Here is a 22,396-nt window from a genome sequence, read left to right as displayed (position 1 = left end):
GGTGCGAAGCTTGAGTCAAGACTTTGGCGTGGCATGGAAATTACTACATAACACAAACCACCAGAGCACAACTAAATTAAAATACACCCCTTTCATATTAAAATATAAAATTACTTCATTATACTATTAGTATAAATATTCACAACAAAATAAAATTTTCTTTTTTTGCTATAAAACATAAAACATACATTATAAAGTTTATATTCAAATAGAAATTTGAAAAAAAAGAAGAATAAAACATCACAAAATCTTTTCAAGCATTGGAGATTGCTTTTGTACCAATATATATATATATATATATATATATATATATATATATATATATATATATATATATATATATATATATATATATATATATATATATATATATATATATATATATATATATATATATATATATATATATATATATATATATATATATATATATATATATGAGGAGGGTTATATTGACTCCAAGAGTAAGTGTTCAACACTTACTCCAAATCATAACCATTGATTATCATTAATCCAACGGTTTTAATTAAAGTTTTATATAAAAAAATATTTCCAAAAATAAATAGATTAAATGATCAATTAAAACCGTTAGATTAATGAAAATCAATGGTTATGATTTGGAGTAAGTGTTGAACACTTACTCTTGGAGTTAATATAACCCTTCTCTCTCTCTATATATATATATATATATATATATATATATATATATATATATATATATATATATATATATATATATATATATATATATATATATATATATATATATATATATATATATATATATATATATATATATATATATATATTCAATAGGCAATGGAATTAACGGGAGTAAAAGGGTTACTCCGCCCACATATAAAGGAAAGCTCCTACGTCTCAAAACACGAGAGCGGAAGGATATTCCAACAATAAAAATTACAATGATTCACACTTTTATAAAACGAACATAGCCATCTCCAAGTATTAAACACAATCTCCGACAAACAATCAATGAAGCTAAATTTCTCGTTTTTGAAGATCACCGCATTACACATAAGCCATATATTCCAAACCGTTGAGAGCCACACCACCGCCCCAATAGCTCTCGAGTTGGCACACTTAATCTTTAGACAATTGTGAAAATAATTCACAAATTCCCCCGATGTTAAAATTGTGTGACCACCTACCCAACTATAAACTTCCTCCAAATCCCCTTAGTAACCTCACAACTCTCAAACAAATGTCGTAGCGATTCTTCCTCCGTTAAACAATGCGCACATTTTGAGTCAATTCCATCCCTCAAAACACCCCTTTTAATCAATTGATCTCTGGTGGCAAGTTTATTGATGATATAACGCCAACCGAAAAACAGAATTTTCGAAGGAACTTTAACTTTCCAAAGATGAGATAAAGCTAATACTGTTATATTATCAAGAGGTGGGCCGAATAATTTCTCTTTAAAGCGTTCATAGCAAGTTCTGACAGAGAATGCTCCATTCTGTTCCAGCCTCCCCGCGAAATCATCATTACTACTGCCCTGGACAGCTAGCTGACGCTGCTGCAGTTCCGTATGGAGTTCATGAACCAGCCGACCCGTCTGCTGCATAACACTGCCAGCGGAGGCGCCACTGCCTTCAGCCACCATCTTCTCTACTGTCCAATTCCAGCAGCTGTTTAAAACCGAACCTGCACAAAAAACTTCAATCAAATGATTCTCAGCAAAGCGGAATAACTCCGGGTAAGCCTCCATTAGCGTTTGAGAACCTGTCCAACAAGCATACCAAAATGGGATATCATGTCCGTTCCCTGCGGTACACTCTATTGCTCCCGCAAAATGATTGTTATTGAGGCTCTCATAATTATCCGAGATAATTAAGTCTCTCCACTAAATTGATTTTTTCTTTTCCACAACTGATTTATCCCCTACTAAGACCTTCAACTTTACCTTGCCGTATCTTGCCTCAATTATATCCCTCCATACTACCTCATTCTCCGTAAGGATTCTCCACTTTCACACTAGTACAAATAAGACAATATAATTTTAAAATTTACACCCGATTTACTAAAAACGGGTGTAATTGAGAATTTTTGGTGGAAATTTTGTAAATAAAATGTCACTTTTGCATTATCTGGTTATAATATACACCCTTTTTCCTAAAAATGGGTGTAAATTAACATTTTTGTACTAGTGTAATTTACTAATTAAAGCCACATTCAAAATTTCCACGTTTTTAACGCCTAAGCCACCCTCTTCTCGGGTTTTGCACACTGTGTCCCAACTAACCCAATTAATAGATTTTTTAAACTCACTCCCGCTCCAAAGGAATTTTCTTTGGATGGCGATAATCTTGTACCAATATTGAATTGAATCTCTTTTTTACAAGTACATAATCAATTGTTGTAATTTCTTGTAAATAAAGAGATTGATTCCAACCTTAAAGCAGTATATAAACAACTGAACCCATCACCTAAAGTACACACTATAGGCTTATGCAAACCATGAATTAGAGAATAAACATACAACTACAAAAAAAAAGTAGTAAAGTGTATGAACTGAAAATTATATAAAAAATTCATTAAATCCTTCCATAAGATACCAATACCACATAGATTCCCATATATGCTAAAGTTAAGGTTTTTTCCCTAACATTTAACAAAAATGATTGAGTTGGTTAACGAAATTGTTGTTAAGGGACTAATACGTAACATTTATTAGTTAAGAGGCTAAAGTGAAACCTTTTAAGTTAAAGGATCAAAAGATGCATTAAGCCTAGATATTAGGTTAATATACCACTTTTATTCCTTTTATTAAATATTGTCCATTGAAAGACAAGTTTCGCAATATGAAAGGAGGAAGACTTTTAAATTCAATGAATAAATTACAGATAATATTGAAGTGAGCATAAGCTTAAACCTAGTTATCTTTCGGGGGAGGTATTAAAAAGAATTTCATTTTAGTATGGGTTGCAATGTAAGCAAATAAAACTTTAAAATATAAAGAAATTTTCAACCCACCTCTTTAATTTTTTAAGGATCTCCTAAATGGTTAATTTTGTTTTCAATTTCCTAACTATATCAATTCTATTCATAAAAGGAAACTCCCATGCAATTGTTTTTTTTTTTGTGATGTGTTTTGCTTTTTACAGTTGCTAGAGGTAGAGCAAAGTCTGCTTAGACCATGTGCAATGGGTGTGTTTATTTGAACTCAACATGCAAAATCTGCTCCAATGGGTGTTTAGAGTAGTGTTAAGTGTGTGCTGGAAGAGAGAGGTGTTGAGAAAACTCAACACAATTGAGGCTGACGCAGGGGGGCATGTGGCAGCGTCTGGATGGCTGAAAACAGGCGCGTGGGGGCCACGCGCGGAAGGGAGAGTGGGCAAAAACCCACGCGGAGAGAGAAAGAGAAAAGGGATAAGTTGAGCCACGTGGCTGGGCGTGATTGGCTGGCCAGATTTTTATCCATTTAATACTTTGAACTCAATTATTTCGTTGCAAATTTTTTTTTTTTTATTTTACCAAAATTCATGATTTTTTTTCTCTATAAATAGAGACTCTGTTCATTTGATTTGGACACAGAAAAAAACCAAGGTTTTCACTATCTTAATCTTATTATTATCTTTCTATTAGTGTTTATTTTGAAGTTAAGTGTCTTTTTTTAGTGAAATGGATCCCAATAATCATTTTAACACTCAAAATTCTACTAATTTTCCATTTAACCAAAATCCCAACAATTTTCAAAATCCCAACAATTATCAAAATCCCAACTATTATCAAAATCCAAATCAATTTTCCAACCAACATCCTCAAAACATACCTAATTTTGGTTTTCCACCTTTCAACCAGTCATCCTCTGTTCCAAACTTTCATCCATATTATGGATCTATGCCGAGAAATCCATCTCAAACACCCCCGTTTAATGGTTATGTGACAATGGCGAATGAAAATTTTCCAAGTGGTGGTGCACCTGAATTTCCCGAATTTTCAACACAACTAACTATTGGTGGCAGGACAGTTTCTAATGAAGTCACTCCAAATTCAGAGGATTCAACTCCTAAGAGCAGGAAAACTCAGCAACCAGCATGGAACATTAAACAAAATTTGGTGCTAATTAGTGGGTGGATTAAATTTGGAACAAGCAGTGTTATCGGGAGAAACCAGAAAGGTGAAACATATTGGGGTAAAATTGCTGAGTATTGTAATGAGCATTGCTCATTCGATCCTCCGCGTGATGGACCTGCATGCCGAAACTGTTTTAATTATATGAACAAAATGTTGGGTAAATGGATTGACGCTTATGATGGCGCTAAGCGTTTGCAAGGAAGTGGTTGGTCGGAGAATGATGTTTTGGCAAAAGCGCAGGAATTATATGCATGTGGGAAGAATGTTAGATTCACATTAATGGAAGAATGGCACGCTCTCCGTGATCAACCACGTTATTGTAGTCAAGTAGGAGGAAATATTGGCTCAGGAAGTAGTGGATCTAAGAGATCTCGCGAGAGTGATGCATGTGGCTCAAACACTGTAGAATCCAGTGCTCGTCCTATAGGAAGGGAGGCAGCTAAAAAAAGGGTAAAAAGAAAAGCAATGAATATGCCTTGGAGGTGGTGGACAAAGAATGGGCTGAATACAAAGAATTCAAGACGAAAGAGCTTGAACGATTGGACAACATAGCCTTGATGCAACAGCAGGCTAACAATATAGCCTTGGAAAAGACTAAAACTAAGAAAATGAAGATGTATCTAAAGCTAACTTCCGAAGAGCATCTAGATGACCGGAAGAAACAGCTGTTGATAAAGTTGGAGGCAGAACTGTTTGATAATTAATTTCAATGTAGTATTTGTCAGTGTAGTGTTTGCTTTAATTATTGTTGTTTCAATATGCCAGTGTAGTGTTTGCTTTAATTATTGTTGTTTCAATATGCCAGTGTAGTGTTTGCTTTAATTATTGTTGTTTCAATACGCCAGTGTAGTGTTTGCTTTAATTATTGTTGTTTCAAATCCGTCAGTGGTCCACCACCGAATTCGAATCTTATCCTTATCTGATAATTAACTCTATACAATAAATTATTTCGAATCCGTCAGTGGTCCACCACCCAATTCGAATCTTATCCTTATCTGATAATTAACTCTATACAATAAATTATTTCGAATCCGTCAGTGCTCCACCACCAAATTTGAATCTTATCCTTATCTGATAATTAACTCTATACAATAAATTATTTCGAATCCGTCAGTGCTCCACCACCCAATTCGAATCTTATCCTTATCTGATAATTAACTCTATACAATAAATTATTTCGAATCCGTTAGTGGTCCACCACCCAATTCGAATCTTATCCTTATCTGATAATTAACTCTATACAATAAATTATTTCGAATCCGTCAGTGCTCCACCACCCAATTCGAATCTTATCCTTATCTGATAATTAACTCTATACAATAAATTATTTCGAATCCGTCAGTGCTCCACCACCCAATTCGAATCATACATCCATTTATATATAGGGACTCATACATCCATTTATGTACCAATATCCCAAATCTCATCCAATCTACTTCCAATATCAAAAAAAAATGGATCCAACACAATATCATTTTGATATCGCAGCCTACAATCAAAATCGTGAAATTGAAGAAAATTATATAGTCAATCGATTTAGAGAGCGTAGAAACAAAATATCGGAAGATATTGCACCTCGTAGTAGAAAATATCTCAATAGAGATCATGCAGCGGCAAACCAAAGACTAATTGACGACTACTTTGCAAATGAGCCTACATATGACGATGCAATGTTTCATCGTCGGTACCGGATGAAAAAACATGTTTTCCTTCGAATCGTTGGGGGACCTTTCAAGTAGTGATGACTACTTCACCCAGCGAGTTGATGCAGCCAATAAAGAAGGTATATCACCCTTAGCAAAATGTACCACATCAATGCGAATGTTAGCATATGGGGTGGCAGCAGATGCGGTCGATGAGTACATCAAAATAGGAGGTACTACAACGTTGGAGTGCTTACGTAGATTCTGTAAAGGAATCATACGCTTGTACGAGCAAGTGTATCTGAGAGCACCAACCCAAGATGACCTGCAAAGAATACTGCATGTTAGTGAAATGCGGGGGTTCTCAGGGATGATCGGGAGTATTGACTGCATGCACTGGGAGTGGAAAAATTGTCCTAAAGCATGGGAAGGACAATTTACTAGAGGGGATAAGGGAACCACCACAGTTATTCTTGAAGCAGTTGCATCTCATGACCTATGGATCTGGCATGCCTTTTTTGGATGTCCGGGAACGTGGAACGATATAAACGTTCTAGACCGGTCACCAATGTTTGATGACGTGGAACAGGGAAAGGCTCCAAGTGTGAATTTCTTTGTGAATCAACGTCCATATAATATGGCATACTATCTAACTGATGGTATCTACCCTTCTTATCCAACTTTCGTCAAATCGATTAGACTTCCTCAAAGTGAACCCGATAAGTTATTTGCAAAATTTCAGGAGGGATGTCGGAAGGACATCGAACGTGCATTTGGAGTGCTCCAAGCTCGATTTAAAATCATCCGTGAACCAGCTCGCATGTGGGACATAGCTGATTTGGGTATCATCATGAGGTCATGCATCATATTACATAATATGATTGTTGAGGATGAACGAGATTCATATTCTCAACGTTGGACCGATTTTGAGCAATCTGGGGAAAGTGGATCTAGTGCACCACAACCATACTCGACCGAGGTGTTACCCGCTTTTGCAAATCACGTTCGTGCTAGATCAGAGTTCCGTGATCCAAATGTTCATCAAGAATTGCAAGCCCATCTAGTGAAGCACATATGGACAAAGTTTGGAATGTTTCGTGATTGAATTATTTGTGTGTTGTATTGCATTTTAAATTATTTGTATCGTACTAATTACGTTACTTGTGTGTTGTATTGCATTTTAAATTATTTGTAACGTACTAATTATGTTACTTGTGTGTTGTATTTTAATTTAATTTAATATGATTTGTATCGTATCCAATTATTTAAATAAATTTTGTTTTTATTACAAAAAATTAAAAAATAAATTGTTAAGTATTTATTATTTTAATTTAATTTTAATCGATAATTGTAATTTTATGTAATCATAAAAATAAAAATAAAATTTAAATAAGAATATTAAAATAAAGTGGTGGGGTAGGGTGTTGAGTGAAAAACCATTGGAGAAGGTAAAAGTTGAATGAATGTTGAGTTATTAGGTGGAAGAGAGAGAAAATGATGTGGAGTGTTGGGAGTTGAAAAAGTGGATGTTGAGTGTTGAAACCATTGTAAATGGTCTTACAAGTAAACTTATGGAAACCAAAGCATTATGAAAAATTTGCACTCGTTCCATAATCATGTAGAGTTGCATGTAATCATTCTTTTTTTTTTTTATTGGTGAAATAATTTATTTGTAAAAAGGGTAAAGCCCATGGAAAAGTATAAGGTAAAAACATGTAATCTTACTAAAAACCATACAAGATATTTTTATAAATGGTAAATGCTAAGATCAAATTCCTCAATGGAATTATGAGAAGCAGGATCATATAAAACAGTCTTTGCCAAAGCATACCCTTTTGCAAACCTAAAGGCACCAGTTCCTCCAACAATAGGCATTTCTCTAACTTCATCCACAATAACATTCCTTCCAACCAAACTAAGTGTGCTCCCTTTGTACCTACCTTCTGTAAAAACAAAATTAACATCCATTTTCAAAGCAAAATCACCTTGTTTGGAAGCCAATGCATAGGTTCCTTGAGCTCTTCCAATAATTTTTGAACTTATATCTTGTTCTTCAGTCAAAGGGTTATCTATAATAAAAGTGGATCCAAAATCACCATGAGATGATTCATTAGGTGGGTTGATAATTTTGAGTGTAGTTGGTTTTTCACCATCTAGGGTGTCATGGAAATAGAAGTGTAGGTGGGTGAAATTATGTGGTTTCTCTATTGGTAGCATTATATTGGATTCTTTTAAGGAAATTTCTAAGCTAGATAAAGATTCCATAGCTTTTTTTTTGGGATTCAATTTTAGAGCTACTATAAGGTGTGAATGAGTGTGGATAAGCTAAAAATGAAACTACTAATTTATAGAAAATTTGGGTGTTAAGTAAAAATTATTATTTCAATTGAAATGTTTGTATTACTTACCAGCACGACAATATTATATTCAATTATACTACTCCATAATAAGATCCTTTATATAACTGTTTTTTTTTAATCAAGTTGTATTAAAGAAGAACAAAAGTTCAAAACACGGTTATAAAAGGTTGTCAAAGATCAAGCCACAAAGAAGAAAAATTACACATCAAATAGATTCTAACTGTTGCTTTTGTGAAAAAATATAATAAATTTATAGTCGTTTTTTTTATAAAACTATAGAGATTAAGTTTTGTTTATATTTTGAATTTATTTTATGAAATAATAATAAAATAGTGGAAGTTATATTAATCAATTTTATTATGAATTAATACTCATTAACATAAATATACAAAAATTAAAAATTAAATAAAAATCTTAAAATGATGTTTATAAAAAATTATCAAAATAATTTTTAAAATTTTTATATCCAACAAAATCTTAGCTAAAGGATAAACTATCTAAAATATTATTTTCAAAAAATTATTTACACAAATGTTTTTTATTTTTTAAAATTTATTTTAACAAAAATATATAATATTATAAAATTATTTTTAAAATAAGGTTGAATTTAACAGCCCCTATGCAAAATTGTTTCAAAATTCAATGCAACATTAAAATTATATATGAATTATTAATTATTTAGTGTAAAAAAAGAAATATCTAGAATGTAAAATAAATAGTTTTCATATATCATTATAATAATAAACAATTAAAATATTCTAAAAATTGATGAATGAATTCATAAAATATAAACACTTATTAGTTGTTTTGTGTAAATAATATTATAAGTAGAACTAAAAATAAAAAGACTTATAACGTAGAGAAAATGAAATCTCATACAAATTACAATTGTTAATGATATAGTGTGGAACTCTAAGATTTCGGCTTGGAAATGGTTAGTCATAGGAAAAATTAGCCTTTTCAATTGTGACTTTTATAGCTTTAGCAAAGATCTTTTGCTTTTCTTTTTGTAAGTTGTAATTGGAGGATATTTTCTTCTCGGGATGTTTCGTTTGTCGCCCGTTTTCCTTTTTTGTAAGTTCGGTTGAGAACTTGGGTTCTCTTTAATCAATATGAATTTCTTGCTTAAAAAAAAATCTCATACAAATTACAATTGTTAATTTCTTTTGAGGTGTTAAGTGGGTTGCAATATTTCTAAAAGAAACATGATGAAATAAGATTTTTCTCATGACACTTATTAATCTTCTTAAAATAATACAACAATTGAAAAAGAGAAAAGAATGAAGATTTGATGAAGACAGTTTTTAAGAATTTTATTACGACGTTTAAAAAATTAATAGTAGAAGTATGATGCAAGCAGGCAAGAAACTTGCACAGAGGGGAATGAACACTCTGGGATAGATTGGATGAAAACTTCATATTATTGTAAAATATTTATGTGTAAATTAAACATGCAGTTTCAGTTGGTAAGGACTTTGGCGTTTGCTGGAAATTACATAACACAACTACCTGAGTTAAATTCAAAACACCTGTTTTCATATTTAAATATATTTATTTATTTCTCATATATTATTAGTATAAATATATTTTACATTGTGAAATAGATGAATTGATCTTCGGCTCAAAATTAAACTCGTAAAATAATCAACTCGTTTGGTTTATGAAGTGTATATATATATATATATATATATATATATATATATATATATATATATATATATATATATATATGTGTATATATATATATATGTGTATATATATATATATGTGTATATATATATATATATATATATATATATATATATATATGTGTATATATGTATATATATATGTATATATGTATATATATATATATATATGTATATATGTATATATATATATATATATATGTATATATGTATATATATATATATATATATATATGTATATATGTATATATATATATGTATATATGTATATATGTATATATATATATGTATATATATATATATATATATATATATATATATATATATATATATATATATGTATATATGTATCTATATATGTATATATATATCTATATATATATATATATATATCTATATATATATATATATATATATATATATATATATATATATATATATATATATATATATATATATATATATATATATATATATCTATCTTAGCATGTCTTCGAAGTCTGTTCACATGATATAGTCGAAGCTCTACAATGCTATAGTCGAAGTATGGTCAAGTATGAATGATTCTACATGCCACCACCAAGTTATATATGGCACCTTGTCCATTTTTTGGTGTTTTGTCCTAAAAATCCTTACTCATATACTAGAAAAATTACATGTTCATACCGGAAATTTCAATAAATTATCGAAAATTTCAAAAAATTACGTTGATTTATTAAAATATTTATGTCTGTTACCTGAAATTTTAAATTTTTGGTATTCACTAAAAAATTCTAGAAATTTCCAAATTTTCGGTATTAAGCCATAAAGTTGTTATTTCATATTTTTCCTTGATTTTTCTCAAATAATTCAATCGATAAAATAGAAACCCGACTAAATATACGCATATAATGGCAGTCATACATAAAAGGATACAAAACCAACTAGAATTTCTTCCTAACTTCGTCTACCTAGTGATTAAAGCGACCCACATATGCTGATTCCCATGCTTTTGCATCATCAGTATAATTTTGTCTCTAGTGGTCAGTGACAAGAGGCAATGAACAATCGAATTTAAACTTTACCTGAACCCAATGATTGTCATTGACAAAATCAATAACATTGATTTTATGCCTGCTCGTATACATATGTGGAGCTAAGGCAAGAGGGGAAAATGTGATGTTAAGTCTTTTGGAAAGGGAGACAAAAACAACAATGTATCTAGAATCAATAGGGTAACCCATATCAGGAATCGTCATCCATTTATCCCTACCCTGCACACCTAAGTGGTCTACTCCAACACATTCATAACTGTAGAAATTGTGTCATGGAACAGCTTGAAAATAATTGTGAGTGTTGATGATTTTAAGCATCTAATTGCGTCTGAATCAAAGGCCACGACTCTTCGCCCCATCTATGAAAAGCTGCAATAGCCCGAAAACTACAATTTCCATCGTCACCAACATCAATAAAGTCATTGATGTATAGATGTAAGAAAGTAGGGAACTGTGACAAGTAGAGATGTCTTGAAGATTTGGTGGACGGTTGGCTGCCAATCGTACTTGACAGTTGACTTGGTGTTGGATTTGTGCATGATTTCTTTGTAGTTCGAATATCTTGCGAGCCCTCTACATTCTCCCACTGGCTAGGATCACGATGCACACCACTTTTTTGACCATTTCTATTCTTCTTAACACCCCATTTGGCTTGTACTTCACTGGCGGTGGACACATAGAAGTTGTGGATGAATGTATTAGTTCCCGAACTTTTTTGTTCAACACTCTCTGCCCTACAATATCCAATGAGCTGAAATATGTCTTCAACTCTTCACACTTTGCTTATAAATCCCACTTTGTACCACTTTCATCATGACTAACCACATGCTCTATAATGTGCAATTTCGTCCAAAATTCATGAATCGAGTCTAAAGGAACACAATTGCCTAGTACTTGAAAAATGGCAAGCTGACACGCACACGGTAACCCATGTGTTGTTCTGATGAAGCAACCACATATTTCTTGGCTAGAATCAATAAATTTCACTCTTTCTAGTTCCTTTCCAACGAGATGTATACAATTTCTTGAGACAAAACCGTACAACCTGGAATAGAAAGGAGTGTTATATCAATGCTCAATGTTTGACAATACTTTTTTGAAATGACACTCTGGTTGAACCGAGCTGCAATGTTATACCTTGAATCTCTCCCCCACCGTGCGAGTTGCCAAAATTGTCACTCTGCTTCCGTAGATGTACCTTCAGAAGCACCTTTTTTTCTTTAAAATTTTGGTTTTTTCCGTAAGTGCATCTATAGAAGCGTTAAAACATAGTCATGAAATCTTTCGTAGCTACATCTATGGAAGGTTTTAAAAATAGAGTGTTCCGTAGATGTACACACAGAACATTCTATTATATTTCAAATCAACTACATTTCACTCCTAAACTCCAATTTTTTTTAACAAAAATGGAACATCAAATTATAATAAATCAAAGTAATTTGAAAACCTCAATTGCACTACTTTGATTTACTATAATTTGATGTTCCATTTTTGTTATAAAATTGAGTTTTGGAGCGAAATGTAATTGATTTAAAATATAACAGAATATTCCGTAGGAATATCTATGGAACACTTTATTTTCAAAATTTTCCGTAGATGTAGCTACAGAATATTTCATTTAATTTGAGATTTTCTCAATTAATTTGGAATTTTCCCAATTAATTTGGGATCTTCCCAAATTTCACCATGTTTTAACGCTTCCGTAGATGCACCTACGAAAAAAAACAGAGTTTTAAAAAAAATTTGCTTTCGGAGGTACATCTACGGAAACAGGGGGCATAAATAGAATTTCGCCGGGTGGCTAAGAGATTCAAGGGATAGATTCAGAAATTCTCTAATTTTATGATTATAAAAATATGATTATTTGAACTATATTAAATTTAATATTTTAATTTTAATTTTAAAATTTTAACTTATTATTTAAATTTAAATCTGAAAGGTAGAAGAGAGAGATTTTTTAACTTATATTTTAGAAATGATATATATATATATATATATATATATATATATATATATATATATATATATATATATATAAATTATTTATTTTATATATATTTTTATCTCTTCTTTATTATAAAATTTTCATTTAAAAATTATTTATATTTATTTTATATATTTTAAGGATACTTTAATTTTATTTTTATATTTATATAAGTAAGTCATTGTTTAAGCATAGAAATTTTTAAATTAAATGGGTAAGAATTGTTGTCAAGATAACATGTCAGCACATTGCTAGGTTAAAGGCTTAAAGATTAGGGTTACTATCATGACAACCTTGAATTTATATTAAGTAGATATGAAATAAGAAAAACAAAATTATACAAATCTATTTTTATTTTAAAAATGTTAATCTTAAAATACTTTAATTTAATAAACAATTTTTTGTCACATGTATGAAATGTCCACACCAATAATTTCTTTGGTAACTTATTTATACTATAAACTAATAAAATTATAGTTGTTGTATTATATTAATTCTCAATTTTTCTGTAACACTATTAAAAATTATAGTTGTTGTATTATAGTAATATTTTGTAATTCTTATTTTTTGTTATCGAATTTTTTGTATCTAAAATTGTTAAATATATTCTTTTATGGTTTTATTATTTCTAAAAGGTTGTCGTATATTTTAAAAAAAAATTAAAACAACTGTGAATAAAATAGAGATACATTTTTTTACAAAAAGTCATTTAAAAAAATAATTTTCTTAGCAAATAAAAGAAAGTCATTTAAATATATTCTTTTATGGTTTTATTATTTCTGATAGTTTGTCGTATATTTAAAAAAATTAAAACTACTGTAAATAAAATTGAGATACATTTAAAAAAAAAAGTTATTTAAAACAATAATTTTCTTAGCAATTACGAGAAAATCTCACTTAAAATATATTAGACAAATTTAAAACTTCTAGAAGCTTAAAACTAGATGCTCTCTTTAAAATTACTAGAAACATAAAACTAGAAGCTCTCAAAGCAATTTCATTTCCAATACCAGTCTTTCAATGTCTGAAAAGCACAACTTTTGAAGAAACCACTTTTTTTTTAATAAGCAATTGATTGAAAAGCTCGCACTAGGGGTGCAACCCTTACAAAAAAGGAAACAAAACTAAAGGTTGACATAATCGGATAAGGGAAGTTTAAACCATTCGTAATAAGATGGTCTAAACTTAGGATATCCGACACACATCCAACTCCAAGCTAGGAAGACTATATTAGTACAAATGACATCGAAACAAAACCCCTCGTCCTTGAAGATTATGGCGTTCCTCATTAGCCAAAGACTCCAAACGGTAGCAAACCAAACAAAATTGATAAGAGTTCTTCGCTTTCTATTCTTCACCTTAACTTGTAAATCGCCAAAGGACAAGAACTCCTCAAAATTGATTTCCTCCTTAATGCCTAGCCACCCAAAAATATGATTCCAAATCACCCTCGCCTCTTGGCAAAGAAAGAAAAGATGAGATGTAGATTCCAAAACATTACCACAAAAGCCACAATTCGGGTTTGGAATACTAGTAAGACCTCTTCTCAATAAGTGATCCTTAGTTGGAAGCCTATCGATTAGAAATCTCCAAGCAAACAACTTAATTTTGGGTGGGAGCTTAAGATCCCACATAGCATTCAACCATCCGATTAAAGAAGAATCCCAACCAAAAGGTTTAGAATTGTTCACCACGGAAGAAATGCTTGCCACGGTAAAAACCTTCTCCGCATTAATAGACCACTCGAAAGTGTCGTTCTCGAACTCGCTAGGAAGGTGGCTGTTTACCAACATGCAGAAACGAGTCCAGCTAGGCACCGCAATCGCTGCTGCCCGTGTAGCCGAACCGGTGCTGTTTTCGCCAATAAAAAGCCCCGCCAAATCCCACCTATGAGATCCATCGGTCCAAAACAGCACTTCCTCCGCCGTGCAATACTTCTTAGAAGAAAGTGCATACAAATCCGGAAAAGACATGCTAAGAGGAGTATCACCCAACCAAAGATTGTGCCAAAAAAGAGTGTCTTTAGCATTCTTGCAAAGAGTTTTAAAGCAACCAATGAAGCCATTGTCCACAACCTCCTCCGGCAAGTTGTTCTTACACAAATCCTTCCACCAAATCGATTCATCTCTTCCTATGAATTCTCCACCAATTGCTTGAATCTTGATTTTTGGGCTACCGTACCTCACCTTTAAAAAACGACTCTAAATGGCCTTGTCCTCATTGAGAATTCTCCACTTCCACTTCAAGAGAAGCGCTTTGTTCATCTCCCTCACATCTCTAACCCCCAAACCTCCTTTCTCTTTTGGCCTACAAACCACCTCCCACTTCACCCAATGGATACTTCTTTACTCAACATTGCCACTCCAAAGGAACTCACTTTGAATTTTCGTATCTCCTTGACAACCTTACTCGGTGCTTTAAAGAAGGAAAGAGTGGAAATCGGAATAGAATTCAACACCGGGTTTAAGAGGGTGACCCTTCCACCCATTGAAATATTTCTACCCTTCCACAAAGAAAGCCTCCTCTTGATATTGTTCAACACATCCGCCCACACTTTGTTTTTCCTAGGATTATCCCCCACCATGACACCTAAGGATTTGAAAGGATACACCCCTTTCTTACAAGCAAGAAAAGTCGTAGCGGCGTTAGAATACCACTCCCCCACGTTCACCCCGATAATATTTCTTTTAGCAAAATTAATCTTCAAGCCCGACACTAATTCAAAGCCTCTCAAGATCACCTTCAAATTCCAAAGGTTATCACAATTAGCTTCACCTATAAGTATAGTGTCGTCCGCGAATTGAAGGATATCCACAAAATCACCCTCCCCATACTTAAAAGGCTTGAAATTTCCCAACTCAACCAACTTCCTAACTAGCACCGTTAACCCTTCCATAGCGAGCACGAAAAGAAACGGGGACAACGGATCTCCTTGTCTCAAACCTCTATGAACCTTAAACTCCCTTGTCGCGCTACCGTTAACCAAAACGGACATATTGTTGTTGAAAATGCAAGCTTCCATCCACCTCATCCACCGGTTACCAAAACCCATCCTAATCATCATCCCTCTAAGGTATTACCAAGATACGGAATCATACGCCTTTTCAAAGTCCACCTTGAGCAAGAGACAACTTCTTTTGTTTTTCTTCGACCAATCTAAAATCTCATTAACCAAAAGAACTCCATCCATCATGTTCCTACCCGGAACAAAGGCGGTTTGATTAAAGGACACCAACTTGCCAATAACCTCCTTTAATCTAGACGCCAAAATCTTAGCAATGATTTTGTAAATGCTTCCCACCAAACATATTGGCCTAAAGTTGCCTAAAGATTGAGGATTAATGTTTTTTGGAATCAAAGCGAGAAAGGATGAAGTAATTGATTTCACGAGAGTTCCCGTTCGATGAAAGTCATTACACAACTTTATCAAGTCCTCACGGATCACCACCCAAAATCTCTTATAAAACTCTAAGGAGAAGCCATCGGGCCCCGGACTTTTGTTGCCATCACACGACCAAATAGCATCCTTTATTTCCTCCTCCGAGAACGGCCTTTCAATGCTCAAAGACTCCGACTCTAAAAGCTTAGCCACTTCCAAGGCATTTAAATTCGGTCTCTCTTCCACCTCTTTTATGAAGAAAGAATTAAAATAGGAATGGATGAAGTCTTTGATTTCAACAACATCTTCCACTACTCCACTCCTAGTAGCAAGAGAACACAAAGAGTTCTTCCGCCTCCTTTCTTTGAGAGAGTTATGAAAGTACCTCGTGTTGCCATCTCCATCCTCAAGCCATAGTTGCCTAGAATTTAGACGAAGATAACCTTCTTTTTTGTGTAGGTTATCCCAAAACACCGAGGCCGCCTTAGATCTTTGGTCTACTACCTCCACCGGAACATTACCTGCAAAAAGAGAAAACTTGTTATCTAAAAAATGCATCTCCTTTCCCGCCTCCTCAATGTTAAGATCAATCCACCCAAACACCTCTTTATTCCAAGAACTAATTTTGCCCTTAATGGCCTTCAACTTCTCAAAAAAACAAAAATCACTGCGCCCCTTACTCTCCAACTTTCTCCATTCCTCCTCGACAAAAACGGTAAAATCCTTATGACCAAACCAAAGATTATTGAACCTAAAAGGTTTAGGTCCCCAATTCCTCTTGTTATCTTTAATCCAAATGGGAGCATGGTCCGAAACATCCCTTTTGCCAATATATTGACCTTCTACCTTCCACTCATCTACAAAAGATGGGGATAAGAGGAATCTATCCAATCTACTCATTACGCTTCCACACTTGTTAGACCACGTGAACTTGCCTCCAATGGTCGGGGGATCCTCCATCTCATTAATGAACACATTGAAGTCTACCATTTCCTTTTTATAGCTTTTTTTGGACAATCCGATTCTCTCCTCCAAAGACGTAACAAGATTAAAATCTCCACCAATGCACCACGATCCCTCAGTGCTCCTTCTCTTCACATCCAAAATCCTCCTCCAAGAATTCACTCTATCCTTGTGATCACATGAAGCATAGACATTAACAAAATACAATCTCCTTTTCTCTTTTTCCACGCAAACCCCCAAGAAACCTTCTCCTCGAAAACTATAGATGAGCTTGAAAAAAATCTTTCCTCCACATAATAAGAATACCCCCCGATGCCTCCACGGCATCCTAATGCGACCACTCCACATTCTCGTCCCCCCAAAACTCTTTCACATTAGAATGCTGAATATTATGAAGTTTAGTTTCTTGTAAAAAAACAACGTCCATCGAGCCTCTTTGAATGTTGTAGCCTATCCTCTTTCTCTTCACCCTCGAACTTCCTCCTCGAATATTTAGAGAGAAAATATTCTTCTCAACACGTTGATGGTCTCCTTCAAAACCTCCCCCCTTCACCAACCCGCCTCTCCATCTCCTCCAATTTTAGAATGGGGTTGAATAACGATGAAGCGTTAGCTATCCCCAACTTATTCATAGAATTCCACAGACCCTCCGAAGAATTTCCCACACCCCTTTTGATCACTCTTGCATTACAATTTCTCACCTCAGAATGTGTTAGAGATTCTTCTGAAAAGGAACTCTCCTCTAAATTGCCACCCAACCCTGCCCTAGAATCACTGCCCGAGTTCAGAGGAAAATCCATCTCAGCAGGATAAGAAAAATTCTCCACTCTAACTCCCAGGTTCAGAATGTCTCTCATTTGTTTCCTGACTTTTTTGGAGTTCTTCAGTCTGGTGCACTGTTCGTCAAAGCACAGGAAATTATCCTCCCTTCTTTCTTTACCTACGTTCCGCACGTCACCTTCCATGCAAGTCACGTTAAAGTGCTCCTTTATAATACTGGGTCCCACCTTTTCTCCTAAAGAATTAATAGAAAAGTCCTTTCTATTTTTCTCTGCCAGCTGTATAAAATTGCTTGTAGATAAAATGGGCTTTTGTACACTGAGGCCCACCTTCGAAATAACATCTGGCCCAAATACCGTGGGCCCCAATTCACCCCTAACGTTATCATAAGAAACAAATTCTATCTCCTCAGACTCTGTCTCCCTCACCGCTTCCCTGTTTTCTTGAACCACCTTTCCATTAAATGCCACCTCCATTGAACAGTCCACCCTAGAAAGACTTCACTGGAAAAACTCTCTGATCTACTCTGCAAACCTCCTTCAGGCTCTGGATCGTTCCTTTTGTGACTTACATCCTTAACCCCTTTCACATCAACCTTTACATGCTGCTTCTCTGTACACCTTCTCTCTCCTCTTCTGACACAGACCGAAGGGTCACCATCAATTGCACCGTTGCCCTCGCCCCCTACCGGAGCCGGAAAATCATCCTGTTTATCGCACCTCGCCGTTCGATCCACCTCTACCCGCACCTCCGATCAAGACTCCGGTTCCGACCACTCATCATCCTCCGAAGCCACCGTCGAACCGTCCATATCTCCCACCCTCACCGTCGCGTCTTCCTTCACCAAGCAGTGAAAAGTCTCACCATCTATGGAAACCGCGATTTTAAGGTTAATCGTATCCAATTTGTCCGTGAAGATCATCAGATTAGTAACATCCATCCTTAGCTGTTGTTCCTCCAAACTCTCCCCATTGGCCACAACCCCAATGTCAGAAAGGAGGAGTTCACAAAATCATCTATTCCTCACAAAGCATGGAATTCCGAATATGGACACCCACACAGATCTGAAGCATTCAACGTCATTCTTCTGCCACTTCCTCACCTCCTTGAACCATCTGTCTTTCCAAACCCCAGCTTCCGACAATAACCTATCCAAATCTCCATCCACCGTTTCTTCCAACAGGCAGAGATTTGGGCCCAAAGGGGTAGCTACCACTGTGAATATGCCCTCGGCCAAGAGACTTTTGCTAACACCGAAAGCCATTCCAGGTGATCTTGCTATTCCCACCATAGCTTTCTGGTACTTGTATTGCTCCTCTAGGCTAGAACTGTAGATAAAAGTTTTGAATGTTTCCTCCTCCTTATTGCTTGCCTCCCCTGTATTTAGATTCTGATTGGATAACTTCAGGTTTATCCCCTTGTGATTGTTGGATTGCAGATGTTTGTTAATCACCGTATCCGCATACGATCTGAACTGCTTGTTATGCTCGTCAATCCCTCCTGCACTTCTTGAAACACCATACCTCCCCGCTTCCTTTTGACAGCCTTTGGTTAGGCCTTCTTCATTACCTACTACATTGCCTTTAGAGAACACTTTTCTAAGCTTTTATCTATTTAAGAAAAGTTAGAAAAAAGAGATTTTTATTAATTCAACATGAAGAAATTTCAACTCAGTAAATGTGTGAATGTAATCCATATATTATTATCATAGAGCTCGAAGTTCTCGCTAAAAACAATTTGTGTTCATTTCCATAAGAACGTCCAGATTCATCATATTCAAACAAAACTCCACCACCTAAGTTATGTTCTTTTCATTTTGCCACCTCAATTTTGTACATTTTCACACACGTCTATATGCATGGTTCAGCATGGCCAAATGTTGGTGCATAAAACATAAGTTCAAATCAACATGGCTGCTATTACAATGAAAGCTTCATTCCCACTTTTGATGCTGCTTGGAATTGCTTTACTAGCGTGTGTCTCTTCTAGACCCGATCAAGAGAATCCATTTATCTTCGAGTCTAACAGGTTTCAAACTCTTTTTGAAAATGAAAACGGTCACATCCGTGTTCTCCAGAAGTTTGACCAGCGTTCCAAAATATTTGAAAATCTTCAAAACTACCGTCTTTTGGAATATAAGTCCAAACCTCACACCATATTTCTTCCACAACAAACCGATGCCGATTTCATCCTTGTTGTCCTAAGTGGCAATTTATTATTTATCAAGTTAAATATTTAAAACTAATCACACATAGTTTATTTAAAAAAAAAAACGGTATTTATTACTTTACATGCTTGTTTTGTAAGGATAAATTACATTCAATTTTAAAATATAATGTTAATTGTAACTTTCAGGAAGAGCTATACTCACAGTGTTGAAACCCGACGATAGAAACTCCTTCAACCTTGAGCGTGGAGACACGATAAAACTTCCTGCTGGCACCGTTGCTTATTTGGTTAATCGAGACGACGACGAAGATCTTAGAGTAATAGATCTTGCCATTCCCATAAATAGACCTGGCCAACTTCAGGTAATATAGTCGGTTAATGTTTACCTTTTCTTATATCAAATATGATTTGCGCATTGGTGTATGAAAATTTTTAGGAATCTCTACCATAACATAACTACAACAATTGTGATTGTATTTATACCTATTTAACTGTAAAGATTTTCTAATGATCTTAACATTATTTTTTGTCCTTTTCAACAGTCTTTCTTATTTTCTGCAAATCAAAACCAACCTTCCATCTTATCTGGGTTCAGCAAGAACATTCTACAGGCTTCCTTCAATGTAAACATAAAACACACAATTTCTTCATTATTATGTATCTGTTTGGTTTTCTATATATATTTTAATATTCACTTTTTCTTTGTATATATTGTAAAAAAAATATAGACCGATTATGAAGAGATAGAGAAGGTTCTTTTGGAAGGGCACGCGAAAGAGGCACAACAAAGAAGAAGCCTTAGGGATAAGAGGCAGCAGAGTCAAGAAGAGGATGTAATAGCCAAATTATCAAGGCGACAAATTGAGGAATTGAGTAAAAATGCAAAGTCTAGCTCCAAAAAAAGTGTATCCTCTGAGTTTGAACCATTTAACTTAAGAAGTCGCAACCCTATCTATTCTAACAAGTTTGGAAAATTCTTTGAAGTCACCCCAGAGAAAAATCCACAACTTCAAAACTTGGATATACTTGTTAATTCTGTTGAGATTAAGGAGGTAAGGAAAAATTATTTTATACTATAGGCAACTAACTATATTACACACTGAGATTTCACTTGATCAAACTTCAATTGTTCTAAATGATTTGATTTTTGCCCATTGAAGTTATATTGTCAAAATTTTGTTATTAAGTTGACATCTTATAAGTAACTAAGTTTTATTTACTTAGTAACATGCTTTGTGTATAGAACATATACCAAAATATTTATTTAATTATTCTTTAAAAATTAAATTATAGGGATCTCTATTGTTGCCACACTACAATTCGAGGGCCATAGTAATAGTAACAGTTAACGAAGGAAATGGAGATTTTGAACTTGTGGGTCTAAGAAATGAAAAGCAACAAGGACAGAGAAAAGAAGACGACGAAGAAGAGGAAGAAGAGATAAACAAACAAGTGATAAATTACAAAGCTAAGTTGTCTCAAGGAGATGTTTTTATAATTCCAGCAGGTCATCCAGTTGCCATAAGAGCTTCCTCAAATCTCAATTTGCTTGGATTTGGTATCAATGCTGAGAACAACCAGAGGAACTTTCTTGCAGGTATATCATATTATCACTCATTCACTCTCTCTATATATTCATTTTATGTATGTATTTTAAAAGTTTGGTTCTATTAAATCAAAGAGAAAAAATTATCAAGATATTTTTTTCTGGTCATTGAAAATTTGAAGGCGAGGAGGACAATGTGATTAGCCAGATACATCCACCAGTGAAAGATCTTGCATTCCCTGGATCAGCTCAAGAGGTTGATAGACTATTAGGAAATCAGAAACAATCTTACTTTGCAAATGCTCAACCTCAGCAAAGAGAGAGAGGAAGCCATGAAACAAGAGATCGTTTATCTTCAATTTTGGATGCTTTTTAATGAATGAGCAAATAATATGCATGTATGCTATCAAGATATATAGCTCATAGTGAGCAAAGAATAAAACAATGTTCTCTGGTAACTATAATTATATTTCCACTATTATATTATGAATAAATAAATAAATAAAGAGTATTTTGATGATCCTCTTAACTACTATGTTTTTTTAGTAATACTCTTTTATACTAGTATGAGTATGTATTATTTAATCATCCATAAATAGTTAATTAAATCCTTAAATTATAATTTTAGTTATAATTTGATAATGCAATTAAAAATGGGTCGGTATATGCCACTATTAGTATTTTTCCGAAAATAGTTTTGTAAATCCTAAAGAAAAATCACATAGGAAATTAAAAAAAAAAATTAAATC

At 33.7% G+C, this 22,396-nt stretch overlaps 2 protein-coding genes and 2 pseudogenes across 2 annotated transcripts; 3 read left to right on the top strand and 1 right to left on the bottom strand.

The window, feature by feature from the left end:
* The first annotated feature begins 3,912 nt into the window (after positions 1 to 3,912).
* LOC131659765 (uncharacterized) lies at positions 3,913 to 4,805 on the top strand. The gene is made up of 2 exons (XM_058928910.1): positions 3,913 to 4,551; positions 4,671 to 4,805. The coding sequence occupies exons 1-2, from the start codon at positions 3,913 to 3,915 to the stop codon at positions 4,803 to 4,805; spliced, it is 774 nt and encodes a 257-aa protein (XP_058784893.1).
* A 750-nt stretch (positions 4,806 to 5,555) lies between these two features.
* LOC131657181 (uncharacterized) lies at positions 5,556 to 6,849 on the top strand (annotated as a pseudogene).
* A 614-nt stretch (positions 6,850 to 7,463) lies between these two features.
* Positions 7,464 to 11,030, bottom strand: LOC131659764 (dirigent protein 1-like; annotated as a pseudogene).
* An 8,797-nt stretch (positions 11,031 to 19,827) lies between these two features.
* On the top strand, positions 19,828 to 22,111 carry LOC131657180 (vicilin-like). Its single transcript, XM_058926657.1, has 6 exons — positions 19,828 to 20,139; positions 20,288 to 20,463; positions 20,644 to 20,724; positions 20,830 to 21,153; positions 21,395 to 21,698; positions 21,830 to 22,111. Exons 1-6 carry the CDS (start codon positions 19,842 to 19,844, stop codon positions 22,021 to 22,023), a joined length of 1,377 nt encoding a protein of 458 aa, XP_058782640.1. The 5' UTR covers positions 19,828 to 19,841; the 3' UTR covers positions 22,024 to 22,111.
* Positions 22,112 to 22,396: the final 285 nt, after the last annotated feature.

This window comes from Vicia villosa, linkage group LG3, assembly GCF_029867415.1.
Source record: "Vicia villosa cultivar HV-30 ecotype Madison, WI linkage group LG3, Vvil1.0, whole genome shotgun sequence".
Classification (NCBI taxonomy): domain Eukaryota; kingdom Viridiplantae; phylum Streptophyta; class Magnoliopsida; order Fabales; family Fabaceae; genus Vicia; species Vicia villosa.
This window is presented reverse-complemented; position numbering and strand designations above follow the sequence as displayed.

Coding starts and splice junctions, on each gene's coding strand:
- LOC131659765 (XM_058928910.1), top strand. CDS start 3,913: ATGGCGAATGAAAATTTTCCAAGTGGTGGTGCACCTGAATTTCCCGAA. Junction 4,552..4,670: donor GGGAGGCAGCTAAAAAAAGG/GTAAAAAGAAAA, acceptor ATGCAACAGCAG/GCTAACAATATAGCCTTGGA.
- LOC131657180 (XM_058926657.1), top strand. CDS start 19,842: ATGGCTGCTATTACAATGAAAGCTTCATTCCCACTTTTGATGCTGCTT. Junction 20,464..20,643: donor ATAGACCTGGCCAACTTCAG/GTAATATAGTCG, acceptor CCTTTTCAACAG/TCTTTCTTATTTTCTGCAAA. Junction 20,725..20,829: donor TTCTACAGGCTTCCTTCAAT/GTAAACATAAAA, acceptor AAAAAAATATAG/ACCGATTATGAAGAGATAGA.